Source organism: Gymnoscopelus microlampas (assembly GCF_963454915.1).
Source record: "Gymnoscopelus microlampas genome assembly, chromosome: 11".
Classification (NCBI taxonomy): Eukaryota; Metazoa; Chordata; class Actinopteri; order Myctophiformes; family Myctophidae; genus Gymnoscopelus; species Gymnoscopelus microlampas.
In genome coordinates, this window is record NC_139948.1 from 36,046,682 (window position 1) to 36,067,016 (window position 20,335).

General features: G+C 39.1%; 2 protein-coding genes across 2 annotated transcripts in view; both read right to left on the bottom strand.

Moving 5' to 3' along the window:
- Window positions 1-50: 50 nt before the first annotated feature.
- Window positions 51-6,556, bottom strand: LOC311056280 (hsp90 co-chaperone Cdc37-like). Its single transcript, XM_084072785.1, has 8 exons — window positions 6,195-6,556; window positions 5,218-5,499; window positions 5,022-5,127; window positions 4,774-4,889; window positions 4,475-4,597; window positions 3,585-3,767; window positions 1,598-1,669; window positions 51-719 (listed from the first exon to the last, which is right to left on the bottom strand). Exons 1-8 carry the CDS (start codon window positions 6,300-6,302, stop codon window positions 579-581), a joined length of 1,131 nt encoding a protein of 376 aa, XP_083928911.1. The 5' UTR covers window positions 6,303-6,556; the 3' UTR covers window positions 51-578.
- Window positions 6,557-10,090: 3,534 nt separating this feature from the next.
- The window catches only part of LOC311054726 (hemicentin-1-like), a 28,942-nt gene continuing 18,697 nt past the window's right edge, over window positions 10,091-20,335 (bottom strand). Inside the window, exons 11-18 of the mRNA XM_084070732.1 lie at window positions 19,709-19,933; window positions 18,909-19,133; window positions 17,715-17,969; window positions 12,143-12,277; window positions 11,523-11,789; window positions 11,062-11,394; window positions 10,693-10,947; window positions 10,091-10,566 (exon numbers count right to left, since the gene is read on the bottom strand). Coding sequence (XP_083926858.1) covers window positions 10,559-10,566; window positions 10,693-10,947; window positions 11,062-11,394; window positions 11,523-11,789; window positions 12,143-12,277; window positions 17,715-17,969; window positions 18,909-19,133; window positions 19,709-19,933 — 1,703 coding nt within the window. The 3' untranslated portion in view covers window positions 10,091-10,558. The remainder of the gene's footprint in view (window positions 10,567-10,692; window positions 10,948-11,061; window positions 11,395-11,522; window positions 11,790-12,142; window positions 12,278-17,714; window positions 17,970-18,908; window positions 19,134-19,708; window positions 19,934-20,335) is intronic.

The following is a 20,335-nucleotide window of genomic DNA, read 5'->3' on the forward strand; positions in this document are numbered from 1 at the left end:
TAAAGAGGATTGTTCATGTATTTCACATTTTAAAACTGTTTAAACGGAACCAAATATGCAACGTAATTTATTTCTGCTATGCATCCGGGATATACAGTAGTGAATAACAAAAGGGAACTTGAACTTGAGTAATACAACCATGGGAAATTACACCATTATGTCGTTCAGATATTACATGATCAAAAAGAAAAACATGATTAAATGACATACCAAAATAAAAAGCTAAAGTAAGACTAAAACTCATGGAGGTTATTTTGCCTGGCTAATTACAGACACCCATGTACTGACATGCACAGACAAAAAAAAATACACGGCATCATACAAATACATTTTTACTGAGGCCCGAAGCAGAAAGGTTCAACAGGAAATGCCATTTCATGTCCAAGCAAGTGATGCTGACGCAACATGGTTGTGCACGTAAATGAATTTGATGACATCCTTTAACTTACGCCTAAATGTCTTAGATAAGTTCTTTTTTTCCATGTTTCTGGCAACAAACTAGTCATACATATACATAATAGGGATTAGCAATACAGAGAGTACATTTGCGAAAACAGTCATCATAAAAACAGTGTTGGTCATTCCTTTTTATTTTCTTCCGCGTCCTGTTTCACCTCCTCGTAGGTGCCATCTTCGTCTTTGTCACCCCCAAGGCCATCCCTGGAGTTGGGGACCCAGAGCCCTGATTCTATGCATCTCTTCATGTGAATCTTGGCCTCCTAAAGCACAGAATAACAACATTCATTAGATGAGCCATTTAAAGCTGCAATCGTCCATTTTGTTTTATGTCAACTCGTGATCAAATCGATTTAATAGTCTCCATCATTTATAAACTGGAAAAACATTGTTGTACACTAGATAATTATCTCTAGATCAAGATTATTGTCGAAAAAACGCTCTGTGGCAAATTTAAGTGAATGATACTTACACGTTTTGTTCAGCAAGATAACATTCACAAATGAACAAACTACACCAGTCTCATGACTTCAATGTCACATCACAAATGCATGTGTTCGGCGTGATGACATGTCTCCAACAACCTCTGTATTCTCATTTAGCCACTTGTAGGCAATGACATTTTTATGAGAAGCATACAAAAGCCTCAAAATGTCATTCACTGATGCAATCAATTGAATAAGGAAATCTCTTATAACTGTGTTAAAGTAACACTATGTAACTTTCCTCTTCTACCCCGGATCTGAACCTGGTTTCCTGCTTAAATGCTGAAGTTTTTACTATTGAGCCGATAGAGCCGGCCTGCTTGCTTGGGGGATAAATTGAATTTGACCATCAGGTAAAAATTCATGTCAGATTCTGTGTCTAGGTGAAACATGAATGTCTCAATAGAAAAACACAATTACACACAATAAAAAAAGAAAAGAACAGAACACCTTTGTTTTCATACGCATTTTGACTACCACGTTAATTTTACAGTAAAAGACAACTTGTCGACTGGTTGTTGTTTGTGTCTTCGTCAGATTAGCATTTAACTAGGTACCGACAATACAGACACTCTATTCTGAAATAAACACACCTATCATTTTATCAGCAACTCCCACATAAAATGAATATAATGACATAAAAAAATCTGACTTACCGTTGGGTCCATTTTGCTGATCACATCCTGTAACATGGAGATGTCCTTGTCATCAAAACATTTCTGCATCTCCTGCAAATAGAAAGTGGTTAGGGTATTTTTTTAAGGACAAAATAACGATGATTATTGGGGCTGTTTAAAACTTAACTTGCAAAAGATTACTGATTGACAAGCTAACAACGCGTCGCATTGTGGTGTGTTGTTAGCCAGCGTATCTGCAGGTATCAGCACTTAAACAAACAAACAATTTTTATTTTTTATTTTTACCAAACACATTTTTAAGGCATCAGCAATCATTATCAGTAGTTAGTAGTCATAGCAATGCCAATGCAGGGTTGCCACCTTTCAGGGATTAGTTGTTGGAAGGGGTTGTGGCTGCTGGGGATGCTAATTTTGATTGTTTTAAATGACAGATGACCAACATTAATCATTAACTGTTGACTGTGAATCACTCATAGTCCCACCAGAGGACTGCATTTGTGGTCATGAAACTGCTACAGGAACTCAGTATAGCCACGGGTAAATGTAGTCTTTGGTAAGTAAATTATGGAGATCATCCGCCACTTTGGCCAGAAGGAAAAATGTATTTCCTACATGCACTGGAGGTTTGCTTCTGTGCTGCCTGTCATTGTCCATAGAAAATAATTGCCTTTGTCAAAATGTTTTTGATCGATGCAAAGCTAAAGTATTGATTCAAATAAAACAAATGTTGCAAAAAATTGGTTTATTGTGCAAAAAGACATTGGTTGGACATGAAAATCCCATGCCAATCCCTCAGCCTAAGCCATCACAGATTCTCAGCTCCTTGAAGTTTCCCCTGGGTTAGTTGTATAAGGCAGCAATCATAAAGCAGTCTGCAGCATTGTAATGATGCGGCTGCCTACAGGCGTCACAAAAAGTACCGCCCCAACGACACAATAAGAATTACTGTTTAACTGATAGTATTAAACAGTTAATGGAACATCCGTAGTAGCAGATACTATGTAACGGGGGGCCACGGCCCCTCAACCGGACTATCTCGCCCCCCTGCTGCCAGTTAAAAAAAAAACCTTCTGGTACTTTTTAATTAATAGTGTGTCGGTGTCAAGCAGACATGACAAGGACTTCAGCTGCTGTTGGTAAAAATTTAAATTGCGTCAATTTGGGTGTTATTCTTATGTTTTAATTATGTTTTTCTGACAGTTGCTCATGGCAAAACAATGATGTGTCTATGCTGCTGAAAAGGAAAACATAAGGAAGGAGCACTGTAATTTATTTTAACTTGTTAAAATGTTAGGCAGTGTTCAGACTTGGAGACAAGTAAGTAGTTTAAAACCTGTGTTGTCCTATTCTTTTTCCACTGAAAATTCTAACAAGTGGAATCGATAAAGAATCGGGACTGATAAGCAGAAACGTGAATGGCATTTGTATCAATTAAATCTTATCAATTCCCATTCCTAAGCAAAGTGCATGTTCTTTCTGAAATAACCGAGTGGCTAACAACGCTTATCATGCACTACATCCTGCCAATTTAGCCATCGTCTGGTCCTGTTTTAAATGTAATTATAAAAATTTAGAGTAGACTATCAATTTTTTTATATCCCTTTTCTCTCCCAATTCAGTCATTATGCAATTGATTTTCCTCCCACTGCTTGCCACTGCTGTTGCAGCCTATTGGCTCACCTGCCAGTGAGGAGCTACAGTACCACCGGGAGGACGTAGCCTCATTCCTACTCCTCCTGTTCAACATCCCCCACTGACAAGTACCACCCCAGCCCATAGGAGTACATGCAGTGACAAAGGTCGGTGTATTCAAACCAATATAAATCCAAATACCAGTTTTTTTTAAAGAAACCATTTCAGACCACCGTAATTCATATGCCAGAGGCTATCTAATAATTAAGCTTGCCTTGCGAGTTTGTGACCAGGCAGTTGTGAGCTTGCAGATTGGCTATTTTCGGTAAACATCTGTAAGTATAGGGCTTAATTGTTAATAGTAAAGACTTACTTCTGGTAGGGTCTCGTAAACCTCTACAGGATCCAGGCCTCCAGGTCCCATGCGCTTTTGCCGTTCCTCTTCCTCGTACTCCTTCATGGCCTTCTCAATACGGATCTTAGCCCTACCGCGTACCCGCTCTTTGAAGGACTCCAGCTCTTCATTGAAAGCGTCCTGATACTGCTGATCTGCAGTCTATAGGGGATATATCACTTTGTTAGGAAGTTGCTTTGGTGCAAACTAATGGAGCAATTTGTTGCATTGTTCCATGATGCTGTTGTATTTCACATTTCTGTTCTACTTAGTCTCGCGTTGGCAGCCCTCCATTCTGAATGGAGGTCCGGAGAAACACATTGGAAACAGTGGACAGAATGAGTGAGTAACTCACTCACTCAGACATGGCTGCTCAACTGTGATTGAGTGGTGGCGTAGAACATTAGGCAAGTCTGTCTGTGTTTGTCTTTTTCCAGCTCTTCCAAGGTCCATATAGTCAATATATATCCACTTTTAAACTTAAAAATGCCCTAGACTATCTTTCAGAGAATGTAAGCCTGGTATCCAGGGTCATGTTCAACTCAATACAAAAGCAAAAGAATAAAAAACACAGACTTGTGGCTGGTGGTTTGTAAAACAAATTGACTTTATGCATAAAAAAAGAGGAAAGATCCGAGCATCCTGAGCAAAAAAAGAACGGCTCAGAGGGTATAAAATCAAAGTACTTTAATCATGTCTACAAAATGTTTTAAGCAAACATGTTTCGACCATAACTGGTCTTCATCAGGGCAAGTATGACTTTATGCATATTCGTACAGTATGTGCCATTTTGAAATCACCACTCAAAGTTCAACACCAAAAACCTCTCATGTAAAAATATATCACAAAACAAACAAACAAACACTCACCTTTATCTTGGCAAAGAATTGACGGAAACATCCACGGGGGTCCACCTTTAAGCTTTTGGCCAGCTCCAAAATGAACTGCATGACTATAGTCTGATGAGCCACCTGCTCCATCAATGCGTGTTTCTATAAAAGCAGCAATAGTGACATTCTTAGAATTTAGTTTACAATGACAGACGGTGACTGTGTAAATGTATTGTTTTTTGCCACAGCTAAGGTATATGTATAATAAACACTGTGTAGTGTGTGCCTTGGTTAGAAAGCAGAAATGATTCATTAAAGCATTTCTTTGTAACTTTTACCTCCTCAACTTCAAGGTCGATGCACATGATGACCAGGTAGTTTGCCGTCTCTTCACATACTAGATGCGAGTTGTCAGAAAGGTACTTCTGGCTGTCATCCCAACGTCGCATCATGCCTGCAGCAAAAATAACAGTGATAGATCCGCACTATTCTTAGCTACAATACTGAAGCCCTTCATCATTCAGTAAAAAGCCTCTGACATGCAACAATAATGAATGAGACTCCAACGAGGGGCAATGGTTCTTACCGAAATGTTTGATCTCCTTCTCATACTTCTCCACAAAGGTTTTATGCTTTTCTTCTTTCTGCTCTTCAGTCTCCTCACCACTGTCTGGCTTGACATTGACAACGCTCTATAAGAGGGAATCATGTGAAAATGTCATCAAGCACAACAGCACCTCGGCAGCTTAACCCTCGAAAACATAGCTCACGACCTGTCTCACCTTGCTGAATCCCTCCTTACTGAGCGTGTCCACGTTCCACGGCATCTTCTTCTCTTCCCGCCGATGCTCGTCCAATTTCTTCTCGGATTCCCGTTCCTCTTTTTTCAGCCTCTTCTCCTCAGCCTGTGCCTTGCTCAACTCCGCTTTGGCGTCATCCGTCGCCGAGTTGGCGAGCTCCCGTGTTTTCTTCTGTGCATCTGCCAGCTTACGCTTGGAATCAGCAAGTGCCTTCTCTAAGTCCTCAGTCCTCTTAATGAAGTCGTCCATTCGCTCCACACGTGCCTGCAGAAGAGCATGAGAAGACTAGATCATCATCATCATCATCAGGCACATCATCCAAATAGATACAGGCCTAATTATGTGTATCCACCCCCAATTCGCTTAGGCTTAGCCTCTCATATTGTTTGGGTCAACTCCTATTTATGCATTTGCATTTCCTGTTGCCATCAATTCCCTTACCCTCCTTGTATTAAATTTAACTTCCCATTTTCCACGTTTCTATCGTGCAACTGATGGGACTATGGTTGACTAGGGCATTGGTTCTCAAAGTGGGGTCCGTGGGGCCCAGGGGATTCCAGGGGGTTCCCAGATAAATGATAGATAGTTAGGAACCAAATGGACCCTTATGTGGTTTTAACTCTGAGTGTACAAATGGAACCATTTCTACACTCTCAGAGCTATGGTGGTCGTATGCAGGGGTTCTCAAAGTGGGGTCCAGGGACCCCCATGGTCCTATATATCAGCTATTTTCAAAACATCTTGACATTCGGCCAAATACACATTCATATAGGGGTCCTTGATCTGAAAAGGTTAAGGAACCACTGGGCTAGGGTTCATCAACGTCCTATTGATGAACATAGTTTACATATTAAGTTAGCAAACGTTAGCAACTTAGCTAACTGGTTGTTTATGTTACTTGTGTCACTACATTGCTCATAAGTAAAACGAAAACGAAAAAAAACATCTAGTTACTGTACCTGGTGTCTCCATCTGAAAAGGCTGGGTGTGTCGATGTTTGGATGCGTGTCGTCTTCATCATCTGAGACCTCGATGTGGTCCCACACGCTGTAGTCTATTCTGGACATGATGCTAGCAAGCTGCTAACGCAGGTAACGTTAGCTTGCAAGAATGTTCCGACTGTTAGCGGTACAAACGTAAAACACTGATTAAATGTGTGTGATAACGGTGGCAAAAAACGGCCAAGACTAAGTATTTGATGCCAATACAGAGGCCTCCTCTATTCTCTGCCTAAACTAACACTTTGCAGAGCAATTCTCGTATATATACTACTACTAGCTTCTGGAGAATTCCAGCAGATTTCCGCCTCGACGTCAGTACGTCATCCGTATCAGCGTTCGATGATTCAATCACGTTACGCAGGGTGGCAACGTCCAAAGTCTCAAATGGCTTGTGACATCATCATGAAATCATTGTCCCACAAATAATTAGTTGATTAATGGTCCTCATTACTCTGTCATCCCTACTTTAAAAAAAATGGTGACATTTTTTAAACATTTGTTTCCGAAAATAGTAGATCACAACATGTAACATCTGGGATCAGTGGTGTAAATTAAGTAACTAAATGCATTTACTCAAGTACTGTACTTAAGAACAATTTTGAGGTATTTTTACTTTACTGGAGTATTTCCACATTTCAGTACTTTTACTTCTACTCCACTACATCTCAGAGCCAGAGGCAAATATTATACTTGTACTCACTACAATTATTTGAAAACAGTTATAGTTACTTTGTAGATTTCTATTATTAGTACAAAACATACATTACCCACTAATTTTTATACATTTGAAAACTTGTGAAATGGGATATTCTGCATAATGAGTACCTTCTACTTTTCTATTTCTACATTGCAGTATTGATACTTTTGAGACAGTATTGAGACTATTTTTCCATCACTACATCTGGATGCATTGGGATCAGCTATTTGCTTAACAGTGGCTAACGGGACTGTTACACTAGAATGGATAAAATGGATAGAACTCTCTCAACCCTATTTTTAAAAAATGGTTAATTAAATAAATAAAATGTGTCAAAACTTTTCAAATGTCCAAAATAATTCAACATTTTCAAAAATTCGAAAATAGCAGATCTGGACATGTAACATCTGGACGCATTGTGATCTTGTAGATCAGCTATTTGCTTAACAGTGGCTAATGGCCTGTTATACTAGAATGGATAAAATGGATAGTCTAGAGACAATCTAAAAAAGACAGATCTAAAGGTCTAAGTCCAAGTCCGATGCAATAATCATGAAACCTGATCCCCTCAAATGTCTTCAAGTTCAAGCCATTTAATGTTATAGGATTACAATTTGTTACATTGTTAATCACATCCCAAACAAAAAGATGCGCGCTTTATGTGAAGCATTCATTACTTTTACTGCCATCAAATACAATAGATCTGCATTGAAAAACTATTCAGATCAAGACGTTTAAAGACACAGCAAGAGATAATTTTAAACACTGGAAATTCAGCTATTATGAAAAGACTGTGCCTATAGGCCTATGTTAGAAGTTTCTCATAAACCATAAATGTTATTTACATTTTGGAAATCAGGTCTGAACAGCTAAATCCACCCCACCCCCAACATTTCCCATACTCAAGGCTGTGATGACAAGAGTGGAAATAGTATTGCCTTGCTGCTGCTTGACCGCACCACTCAACAAACAGGGGCACTTAAATCATCATCAATATACATTAAAATTTGTATTCAATAGTAGAAGGGATTCCAGAGAATTGCAAATATAGCTGGTTTTCAATGCTAGACATACACAATGTACATTTATAGCAAAATATTATACCAAGTAGCCTACAGTCAACGAGCAACTTCATCCACTTGTGATGTGATGTCATTAGTCTGCAGTCAAAAACGGATCCATTCTGCTAGTCGTCACCTTTTCAGAACTTTTCACATTGTAGGTCATTTCCATATAATTAGAGCTGTCTGTAGGCTATGTCAGGTCATAGTATTAATTGTAGCCTACCCATATTTCTCAAAACTGGACATTAAAATACTGAATGACAAAATGACCATGCGCATTAAAGGAAATTAACTGACATTAGGTGTAATTAGGATGGATACATGCCGTGTGCTAGATATAGCCTTTCTTTGGGAATAATACCATCATTACATAACAAGTATTCGCATAATCCACCCACAGCCATCATCACTGATATACCTGCCAACATTAGACTGTGAAAAATCAGGAGACTTTCTGGAGGGGAGGAGGCAAAGCCCTGGCAGCCTATCGATGGGGTGTGTGTAACGCCCCATGCTAACTGATGTGATCAATGCATGCTCACTTTGCCTCTAGGAAGATCTCCTGATTTTTGGAGATCAGATTTCAGGCAATACATCTTTGGGCAACCCAACCAAAAAAAAGAAGATTTTCAGGATAAATTACAATTCAGGAGCACGGCAGGCTAAAGGGTAAAAATTCAGGAGTCTCCTGTTAAATTTAGGAGTGTTGGCAGGTATGATTACCATCACAACAATACTGCTATGCCTATGTGGATAATGTGGCGGTGTTCTGTGTAGGCTTCTGGTCCCTCAAGAATCCCTCACAGCAGGTGGAGTGGTTACCAATGAGATCACAGCATCGACGCATGTCCTTGATCAAATCCTGACACATGCTCTCCTTGTATTTGTTGGCTGTAATAGAAGGAAAAAGCAGTAAAGAACAGTTTACTTTGAGTTTAAATTTAGCAGAGAGAAAAACATACAGTAAGAGACAGAGTATTATAAATGTACCTTGCAAACACGTTTGAATTGCACATGCTTGCTTCTGACACACGCTTTTCAGTGGCATATCTGAGATGGAAGCCAGTCGGTGAGTCGGTGAGTTTTGACTTTGTCCACTTGTAATCATGGAATATAACGCATTGATCACGATGTTTAGTTATGCACACACGTACGTTTACAAAATGGTTTGAAAATTAAGAAATATTATGAAATAAAATAACAATACTGTAGAATGCACAACGTGACACACAATGTGCTTAGTCCCACCTTGGAAAAGTGATAAAGTTGTCAGAAAAGGCAGGAAACTGGTGCATCCGCTAGCTGCGTGATCTTGAGTTTCTTCTCTGTATGGGGTTTGGGTTTGTGGCGCAGGCAGAATGTTTGTTGTGATCACGTGACAAAACACACGTCTTCTTCTACTTCTTTGGTGTTTATTGGCGGTTGGCAAACCAGCTAAGAGGCGCATTACCGCCACCAACTGGACTGTGGACCGTGTGGAACAGTGGATTGTGCAGAAACATACAAACAAAACAAAAACAACTAGATTCTGTGAGAAAATAAAACACAACTGCCACATGCTCAATAAAAACTAGTATACAACAGTGTTGCCTGTCGAAAAAGAACCGATATACGATCTAACAATGCATCATGTTACACATTTTTAGCTTGTAGATCTGTTCTTTTTTTAACTGCACATGCATATCAAGCCCGGGATAAAAAATGTCCAACTGCATTTACTTTTACTCAGTATAATACAATAAATGTATCCACATAGCCTACATGATGTGGTCTTGTTCAGCATACATGTGAGAAAACTGTAAAAAAAATAAAAAAATAAAAAAAAGAATACTTGGAAGTGTGGTAAACTGCATGTCACACTGCATTGATTTTAGGTCGCAAACAGAATTTCTCCCATGAAGTCAACTGAACTAAAAGGGGTGGCACATTTTAAGAATAATAGTAGCCGATGATGATGATGATGATAATAAATCTCATTCTTAAATATCACCTTTAATTATCTATTATTTATTTATAAAGATAAACAATTAAGAAACAGTTCTTATGTACAATGATGGAAAATAACATCAAATCTATGCCTGAATGTTAGGCTATTACATACTGTCTTTAATCCAAATGTGTAATTCCCATAATCAATAATTAAAGATTATTTAATCATTACTATAACTTAAAGTGCATGCTTTTGTAATCATATTACAGAATTGTATTTAATTACTGTACTACTGTACTACATTTTATACAAAATAGGCTACATTACAAAAATTAAGACAAGGTCAATATTAGTGAACTAATATTCCAAATTAGCTACTGCACACACTTTATGTTAAGACAGCCACAAATAATATACAATTACCGATCATTAATGAGTCTATACAGCTTTTTCCCCCCTTAATGAGGTGTGATTCTTGAACAATAACATCCTCTTAAATATAATTGAGCCATGGAATACATGCTAGAATAGATAGACATTGATGGTTTTACTCTCCTTCCAAAATGGGTAGCAACATTTAAGTTGCATTGAAGGGAACACTTCTTTTATTTCCAGCACTGTGATCCTCGTTTTATGCACCTGTGTAAAAACAACAGACATTGCTGTAACATTCATGCAAAATGTATTGCAACAATTTGCAGTGCACAGTGTACAGTTATCCATTTCTAACTTAAATCAACAGACAGGATTGTACTGTCCACCTACCTTTAGACTTTTCTTTGATGATGAATTGCTTGGTCTTCTTGTCCAGCCTATTAGAGGCAGTACAGTAATAGGTTCCTGGGAGCAGTGAGGAGGATGTAAAAACAGCTTGGTCCTCTGATGTCTCTGGCATAGAAACCGAGGACTGCCAGATGTAGACAGGTGTGGGATTTCCTGTAGCACTGCAGTCTAAGCTGACCTCTGCATCCACTTCAAAGTCAAACGTTTCCTGCTCAGGACTGAGGAAAGTTGGGGGATCTAGGAAGAGGGTCATTGGGATTACTAGACACAGCCCAACGTTGAATACTTTCACAAACCGTACTCATTAAATAAAGGATAATACAGCAGCTTGTGCATCGGCTCTTGACTCACAGTGTACAGAGGCATTAAGAGGCTCAGAAGACACCGTAGGAGGAGGCTGTGGTCCCTCTGGCCCCAGATCCAGCTCTGCAACACACCTGTACTGCACTCCGTTTTCAGCTTTGGACGGAGTGACCATGAGAATAGAAGACACTTGCACAGGGGAGGAAGGTGTGAGGTCTGCGAATGAGTGGTTATAAACCTCAGTCTGCCCTCTATACCACCGTAGCGTGAGGTATTGAACAGGAGCAATATTCTGGACCTCACAGAGCAGTTGGTACTCTTTTCCCTCTACCATTGGACCAGTGTGGTTCACAGCGCTTATGGAGACACTGTCTGGAGTTTCTAAATGAACACACAGGTATTTTCGCAATATTAGTGCGTGCGTCAGACATGACCCATATTTGTGGTATTCACTTCCTCAGTGCTGATTCATGTCTAAAACCACACATATCTAAAAAGGAGGAACTTACTGTAGAGGATTAGGTTGAGTTTCTCCTCACACTGCCTCGGGGCGGTGAAAAATACTCCGTAACAGATGGGCTCTTCAATCCAGTCAATGAGACTGTCTACCTTCCACTGGACAGACAGATCTTGTTGAGTATGGGCTGCGCCAATGGCTGATTCCCAGCCCAGAACACGCACTGGGCGTACAGCTTCACAGTTGACTGACACAGGCTCCCCAAACGCCACCACAACCCTGGAGGGTTTGAGGATCAGGGAGCATCCTTCACCTGACACTGCATAAGATATAGTAAATTATTGTCATTAATTAATATAAGTAATCATCACCATCCATCCACTCAGGACTGTTCATCATTCTAACCCATACAAACTAGAGTCATTATGTAATTGTGTTACTCAAACACCATGTTTAGCCTACTAAAATTCACACTTGCATAGACAGTTCTAATTTCAATTTTGATACATGCGCTGGTGAGGCTTCTGCAGTGATAGGCTACTAGCCTACTGTGGCCTAATTATCTAAGTCGGTAGGAAGAAATAACTGGATACTGGAACGAACTAACTCATCTACTTTGATCATCTAACGGTTCTAACACATTATAAAACCCCGAAGCCCATTGCCTCTTACCCAAGTAGAACATGCAAACCGTTACAATCCACTTCAGAACGTAGTTTCCCATCGTTTTCGTATTTTCCCAGCGTGTCCACCGTTGTCGATAGATCGAGGGGAAAAAAGAAATTCCACTTTGGCCGTGCTTGGCAACTCAAAAGTGAACTATGTAGGGACAAAAGGGCCCCCTCATCCTGTTTGACTTTGGGGTGGCGGGGGGTGGGGGTAATGCCTCATTTATACTCCTTAGTAGAACAGTGTCGCTTGCCGACAAGAACTGATTTACAAGCTAACAATGCCAGTATGCCACCATCGTGCGATAGAGTATAGGATGGCCTCTGAAAATACAGCCGGAAAGAGTTTAATGATCGATCATTAAATGAGAGGCGGTTATAATAATGAACAGTAGCCCAGGACAGCACTTGATGATTGCAAATGATTCTGAATCTGATTTCTTACTTACTGTAAAGGCTATCAAGAGATGGGGCACATGTATGTCATTTCATTTGAATGTAGCCTATAGCTGGTATAGCCTAATGATGACAAATACTTGAACCTTGAATGTTTAGTTTACAGTAGCCTATACAACAATCCATACTGTTACACAAAGATTATGCGTTACTTCCCCACATATACAGTATGTAAACAATGGCAGCTACCTTTGTGCATTTTAAAGGTTTATGGACACTTTACATTTCCAAGAAAGAAATATGACTTGCCATCTGCATTTACCACTTAATCTGTTACCATAAACTACAATGTCAGTGTTTCACAAGTCACAACTGCCCAACTTGATATGTAGGCCTATTGTATGCCTATGGCAATACATTAATTGATATTCATAAATACCAGCTTTTTTCCCCTAAACATAATTGTTGATATTTTTTTCTAAGTCCATATTGGGAACTCATGTTCTATCGCTTTCAATGCATGACAGTTCCATAGAGTAGCCTATAACTTTACTACAGAGCTGATCAAGTGAAGCATTTCTCAGTTTCCGTAAGTGACCTATAGCTTTTTAATTCCAAGCATTGCTAAATCAGCAAGTGGAGCTCTCATGTTTGTTACTCTAAACTGCCAGAGAGAGAAAGTAACTGGATGCTTATTGGGATATTTATGGAAGGCACAGCTGCTTATCTCAATGTACAGCGTTCTTGTGCACTTTAGCTATGCTGTTCCCTCCAAGGTCTCTGCAGAAATATGTTAAGCCTGTGTGCCTATAATAAGACTTTTTTTCACCCTACTCCGAGACAAATTGAACAATATGCACACTGCCAGGTTGTTATAGCAACACAGTCAGAGCATACACAAACAGTGTTTCCTGGAGGAATTCACAAGGACGTCAACATGCACTAAACATTAAGGACATTTTTATTTATTTTATTCATTTATTTTTAAAGGGGGTTTATATTGACCAATATGGGGTAAAATGTCTTGCTTTACATTCACTTTTGTTTGCACTAATTAGTATGGCACTCTGAGCCCTGGATAATGTATGCCAGATAGCATGAGAGAGGGGTCCAAGGGGTGGACAAAAGGTGGCAGAAAAACACTTACACACTAGTGTGACTCTGCCTCAATCAGCATTCCATCCTAGAACATCACACATCAAACATCATAAGAAAAAAGAAAACATCATAAACTGTTGAGATTTGTTTTTCCATTGATACATTTGTTTCTGGTTATTTTACTTTACTTTTATTTGTCACAAATCACAACAGTAAAATAATACAACAAAAAAGCTGTTATATCACAGAAACATTGTCAGTCTGCAATAGTGGCCACTGTTTCCAGTATTCGAATAAAGTCAACAACACAACACAGACATTAAAATGCAGATACAAACATTCATCAGTGCATAATATAAAACAGTATTATTTCCCTGCTCACTGTCACATTTTCAGCACCATTACAATTCATTGACAAAACATCAAAATAATATGCTTATTACCCACTAAAATCCCTGAAATGTAAACAAAAAGAGTCACTGTATTTTTCCTCATTATAATAAGACACATATAACCAGGGTCTATCTGGAACCTGCTGTCTATGTCATGAAGCCGGTTAAACTAACTTTGATTTTTAACTACACATGCCAAACACACATATTGTAGCCTACATAATGCATACATACAGAATTGTGCTTTGTAACAAAGGCCGATGATTGTTGTGTCTTAGGCATTGACTTAATAGCTCTGTACAGTCCACAGTTCAGACATTTGAATGTTCTTGACTAGTTTATCCTCATTAGGGCAGGCAACAGTATTTGGCAAACCTAGCTTGCAATAGTACAGTTTATGATGCAAGGAAACAAGAAATATGAGAAAGAAATACAAGAAATACGATACATTTTGTTAATGTTCACATTAAAATCCCAAAAGAAGACCTCAGAAGGCCTCAGTGTTAACGTTATGAAGTTATACTCTGCACCGTAGCGTAGGGTGTGCGACCAAATTGTTTTATTTTCATCTTTCACACTGTGGTCAGCACCACACTTTTTGTTTGTTATTGTTCACATTGACAGTCAATGTGAACAATTGACAGTTAGTTGATCAATGGATGCATTGATAGTCAGTCATTGATGCAATATTAACGCGATGAATATCATATGTCTCATAGTGCTTAGGCAAGTTTATGCATGAAAAGATACAGATTGAAAACTAGACAAATGTCTAGGGGGGAAAAAAGGTCTCTGCCAGGCCCAGGCCAGGTAGTAGAAGACGATTTTAACCAATCAGGAGTGAATATGAAAAATGACATGACTATGGGGATAATGTGTACCGATTTGCGTGATGTTTGGACAAATCTGTAGGAGTAATAACAAAAATAGGCCTGCTGGTGGCATTATATTAAGCCAATGTGAAAAGGGTGGCATTTCTTCTATAGGAGTAATGTAAAAAAATAAATGTTTTGCAAACTCTGCCTCATGGTGGCGCTATAATAGGCCAATGTGAAAAATGTGGGGCAGAGGTTTTGCTCCTTATACAGTCTATGGTTTTGCTCTGGCCTCCAGGTAGTGTGTGTGGACAGTTTCACACCAATCGGTACCGGAGATTAGCTGTACACGGATGGACGGACGTACACGGACACATGGGCGGAAGGACCGACAGGATGCAAAACATAGCCTCGCATGCATTCATTCAGGGAACAGGCACAGTGGGTATGTGTAATAACTTTATCTTGTAAGCATGCAAAACAGTTTTATCCTAAGCTAACAAGAGACAAATTACAAGCACATCTGAACTACAAAATGGCACTGCTACAGTAGGCTACCACTAAAAAGCCAAGCAGAATTGTGCATCATTATGTAATCCATAAAGTCTTTGGTAGGAAATCCATCCATCCAGTTAGTATCCCTTTCAGATGACTTGTTGCCTTTGCCTGTTGCCTGAATTGTTGCCTTCTATTGTTTTGTAAACAACATACCCAATTAAAGCCAGGAGTGCTATGGCCACAGGTGGTCCAACCATAGCCCAGAATGTTGTGCGACTGCGATTCACTGTGGAGGAAGGTTAGCCTATTGTTATTCTACGTATTATTTATTTTCTCATAAACCAAACTTAATGTATTTGGACACTGTTGATCACAAAATACCACCAACACTTTGAGTATACCACCCAAGTTCACCAGGATACAATGACAGCCATTACCTCCTCACACTAACAAAATCTTAAACGGCTTGAATATCTGGTTGCATCACACACTACTGGATAGTCATATAAGATTCTCTTCTCTATATTAAACAAGTTACACAGTATGACTTTAACTTTAAAATACACCAATAAATACATTTCTGGTACATTTCCGATGCTTGTGTCATTTTGGCACGAGTGCTGGGGCAGACACTCGCACCCAATAATAGTGTTTACAGAAGAATATGTATTGTGGAATGGTTATAGTGGAAAAATTACCAGTGAAAGATTATATCAAAAATAACTTTGGTTTAATTGAAAAACGTACACAGTATTAGTATGACGTTAAGACATTAAGACACAGTCACATTAAGAGAGAGTGCAAAATAAACACATTATAAAAGGACATTTAACAAAAGAGGTTAGAATAAAACAGAAAAATAAGAAAACCTCATTAAATGACACTGGCAAACAGAAAGTTCTTTAGCTTTGATTTTAAGAATTGATACCTGTAGTTGTACTGTATCTGAAACAAACCTGCGGTTTGTTTCAGATACTGTATGTGGTGCATAAAATGAATGCTACGTCAGTACTTCTCCATGTTTAGGGTGTTAGTTCTGGGTTCTAAAAGCAGATCTGTCTCAGAAGACCTGAGAAGTCTGGATGGTTCATGATGTGTCACAAGATCAGAAATGTGTTTTTGCCCTAAGCAATTCAGTTCTTTATAAACCAACAGTGGTATTTTGTAAGGTCTTGAGTAGCAGCATTCTACGATCTCAATTTTGAACAAATGTTTAGGGAGACAGTAGATTTACAATAGTCAAGTCTACTGAAAATGAATGCATGGACAAGTTCTTCCAATTCTTGCAGAGACGTAAGTCCTCCTTGATAGGCCTATATTCTATACATTATGGTAAGTAACAGTAGATGCCAGACTTTAATGAAAATGTCTTTGGTCTGACTGGCATAGTATACAGTGTCAGCAAGTTGGCAATAAATTAATGGAATGGATGGGATGATTAAAGGAATATTTCACTTTCAAACATGTTTGGGGTCATTTTAACGTCTACTCTGGCTTTTGTGAGGACTCCAGACAGTTTTTAAGTTGCTTCATTCAGTATTTAGATATTTGATATTATAAAAAAAAATCTTCCTATACAAACAAATTGTAATTTCTAACCATGATAGATTCATCGTCCTTCTTATGCGTGAGGGGGCCATGTTCTTTCAATTACTTTGTTCACTTATGTTCAATGTATTTTAAAATTTTCAAAATTTACAAAACATTTATAAAATATAAATAATAAAATAAAAACACATACCAACCATAACGCATTAGAAGGACAACATCAGTCACCAGAATCAAGAACGGGTGTTTTCGATTAAATAAAATGTATATCAACTATCTAATTACTGTATCAAGCAACTTAAAACTGTCTGGGGTCCTCACAAAAGCCTGATTAGACCCCACAACATGTTTTAAAGTGAAATATCCCTTTAAGCCTGAGTTTACTCCCAACAGTGGGGGCAAAGGCTGCCCTCAAAATATGTTTTTCTTTCTTTTTCTTCTATTTCCTACACTACACTACTCCAGATCGTTGTTGTTGATTTCTTTTTCGTATGTAATAAACTGCAAAGCCAGACATTAAGACAGCCACAATGACAGCCACAACAATCCCAGCAGTGGTCCCAGCCCAGTTGCCTGATAGAGAACAGTAGCACGGAGGAAATTTAGAATTATAAATTAGAATTAAACACTGAAAGAGAATAGATTAGGTAATGTTAGGACCTGAGCCTAATTTATACTTCATCATACAATGGTGTTGTTTGCCGAGAATAACAGATTTTCAAGGAAAGAACCTGTTGCGTTTTTCACTTGAAAATCTGTTATTTTCTGCAGACGAAACGTCATACGATGAAGTATAAATTAGGCTGTATACAATAGTAACACGTCTTACCTTCAGGTTCATTGATAATGAACTGCTTGGTCTTAGTGCCCACATCATTGGAGACTGTGCAATTGCAAAGGCCTGGAAACAATGTGGTGGTAATAACAGATTGATCTCCCATCTTCTCCTGCTTTGTATTAGTGCACTGCCACCTGTAGGTGGGGGTGGGATTTCCTGTTGCGGTGCAGTTCAAAGTGATTTTATCAGCTGGATCCATGGCTAGATCCAGTGTTTCTGTTTGGGAACTGAAGAAGGTTGGTGGGTCTGGAGAGTAAACAAAATAATTATTGTTATGTAATATTCATATGGTTTAGGAACGGAAACTCACAGTATACAGTCATAATATGTGGCTCTGATTTCTTCATTGGAAACGTGTATGTGTTTCTAGGTAAGACCAATTTTCGGGGCCCCCCCGCAACGTCCTGTTTTTTTTACCGGGTTTGTTACTTTTTGGGGTGTTTTTGTTACATTCATTCGGTTCATTCGGTTCGTGCTTTCAGTATTGTATTTAAAAAAAAAAAAACATTGCCTGTGCTTAAATACGGCCCTGGTCATGTCCTACCCGGGATTCGAACCCTGGTCTCCCTAATGGCAGATCACATTTCTACAGCTTTTTCAAGAGGCGATCCCTTTTTGGCCAGGGGAGATATTGGGCTTATTTCCTTCAGGCAGTACTTATGTACTTGTGAATAGTAGCTTCCCCAGGAATTAAATTTAGGACAGGCGAGATTTTTTTTGCAGAGCCCCCACCTCCCCCAATCGGCGATCGAAAAGTGGTGAAAGTGGCAGTTTTCAAGATGTTTTGGCCATTTTCTCTGGAACGGAAGGTCCAATCTGCTCAGTTCAAAGCTTGTTGGATGGGTGACTTTGAGGACATTAAGCACGCAATGATATTTTCGGGTTATTTGGGTTTTCTAGGGGAGGCAAGATCTTAGTTGGGCAGGCGACCGCCTGTCCTGCCTCTACAGTGGGTACGCCACTGCTTGTCAACCAGTAGGTGTCCTACCTTACAAATTTCTCAATGGACCACATCCAATCAATGCCGATGTGCTAGTTGTATTGTATTAACATACTCATACGGATTGGTGAAAATATGATTTTATTCATTAAAATAAGTTCCGGATTGCAGCTTTAATGTAATGAGGTTACATCTCTGGGTTTAAATTGGCTCTGGTGTATGAGAAGGTTGAATATGCGACTTACACATCACTAACACATGCAGAGTTCTGTTGGTATTGATACGGCCTTTAGCTTCAATGGTGTAGAGGCCTGCATTGTGCCTCGACAGAGCGACTGCCTGATCGATGCGATGTCCATCTTTAAACCATGCAATGGATGGAGACGGATTTCCTGTCACAGAACACTGGTGCTCCAAATTCTGACCTTCCGATATTGTGATATTGTGAGAACAGGCTATGTCTGGTCCATCTAAAGAGAGTCGAACATTTTGCAACAAATTACAGTATTTCAAAATGATCGTTCCTTTGCAGAAAAGTATTACATGAAAAGAAGAAAACAAAAAGGCACAAGTTAGACTGGTGGGGGGTTCTGCTGGTTTTATGTGCCACCAGCAAACGACTGTTTGGTCTTATAACAGCTCTGTGGTCCAAGATTAATTACCGAACAATTCCCAGAAGTAGCAACTTGTTCTGGGTTAGTATGTATCATGGTTGGCTGCTGGCATAATAATGATATCTCTTGTTATTTATTAATGGATTAAGCTTTATCCAAACTGACTTGTTTCCAACCACTGAATTCAAGAGGTTCAAATGTCAGAGCTAAGTTATTACAAAGCAAATAATAAGCCTTACAAATTTCTCAATGGACCACATCCAATCAATGCCGATGTGCTAGTTGTATTGTATTAACATACTCATACGGATTGGTGAAAATATGATTTTATTCATTAAAATAAGTTCCGGATTGCAGCTTTAATGTAATGAAGTTACATCTCGGGGTTTAAATTGGCTCTGGTGTATGAGAAGGTTGAATATGCGACTCACACATCACTAACACATGCAGAATTCTGTTGGTATTGATACGGCCTTTAGCTTCAATGGTGTAGAGGCCTGCATTGTGCCTCGACAGAGCGACTGCCTGATCGATGCGATGTCCATCTTTAAACCATGCGATGGTTGGAGACGGATTTCCTGTCACAGAACACTGGTGCTCCAAATTCTGACCTTCCGATATTGTGATATTGTGAGAACAGGCTATGTCTGGTCCATCTAAAGAGAGTCGAACATTTTGCAACAAATTACAATATTTCAAAATGATCGTTCCTTTGCAGAAAAGTATTACATGAAAAGAAGAAAACAAAAAGGCACAAGTTAGACTGGTGGGGGGTTCTGCTGGTTTTATGTGCCACCAGCAAACGACTGTTTGGTCTTATAACAGCTCTGTGGTCCAAGATTAATTACCGAACAATTCCCAGAAGTAGCAACTTGTTCTGGGTTAGTATGTATCATGGTTGGCTGCTGGCATAATAATGTTATCTCTTGTTATTTATTAATGGAGTAAGCTTTATCCAAACTGACTTGTTTCCAACCACTGAATTCAAGAGGTTCAAATGTCAGAGCTAAGTTATTACAAAGCAAAATACCATCTCTTTTTCTGGGGCATGACTGCAT

What these genes read in the sequence shown, in the direction of transcription:
- LOC311056280 (XM_084072785.1), bottom strand. Translation starts at nt 6,302, where the DNA reads ATGTCCAGAATAGACTACAGCGTGTGGGACCACATCGAGGTCTCAGAT. An exon ending in AATTCTTTGCCAAGATAAAG is followed by an intron (nt 3,768 to 4,474) that starts GTGAGTGTTTGT and finishes TATCCCCTATAG; the next exon opens with ACTGCAGATCAGCAGTATCA. An exon ending in TCAGCAAAATGGACCCAACG is followed by an intron (nt 720 to 1,597) that starts GTAAGTCAGATT and finishes TCTGTGCTTTAG; the next exon opens with GAGGCCAAGATTCACATGAA.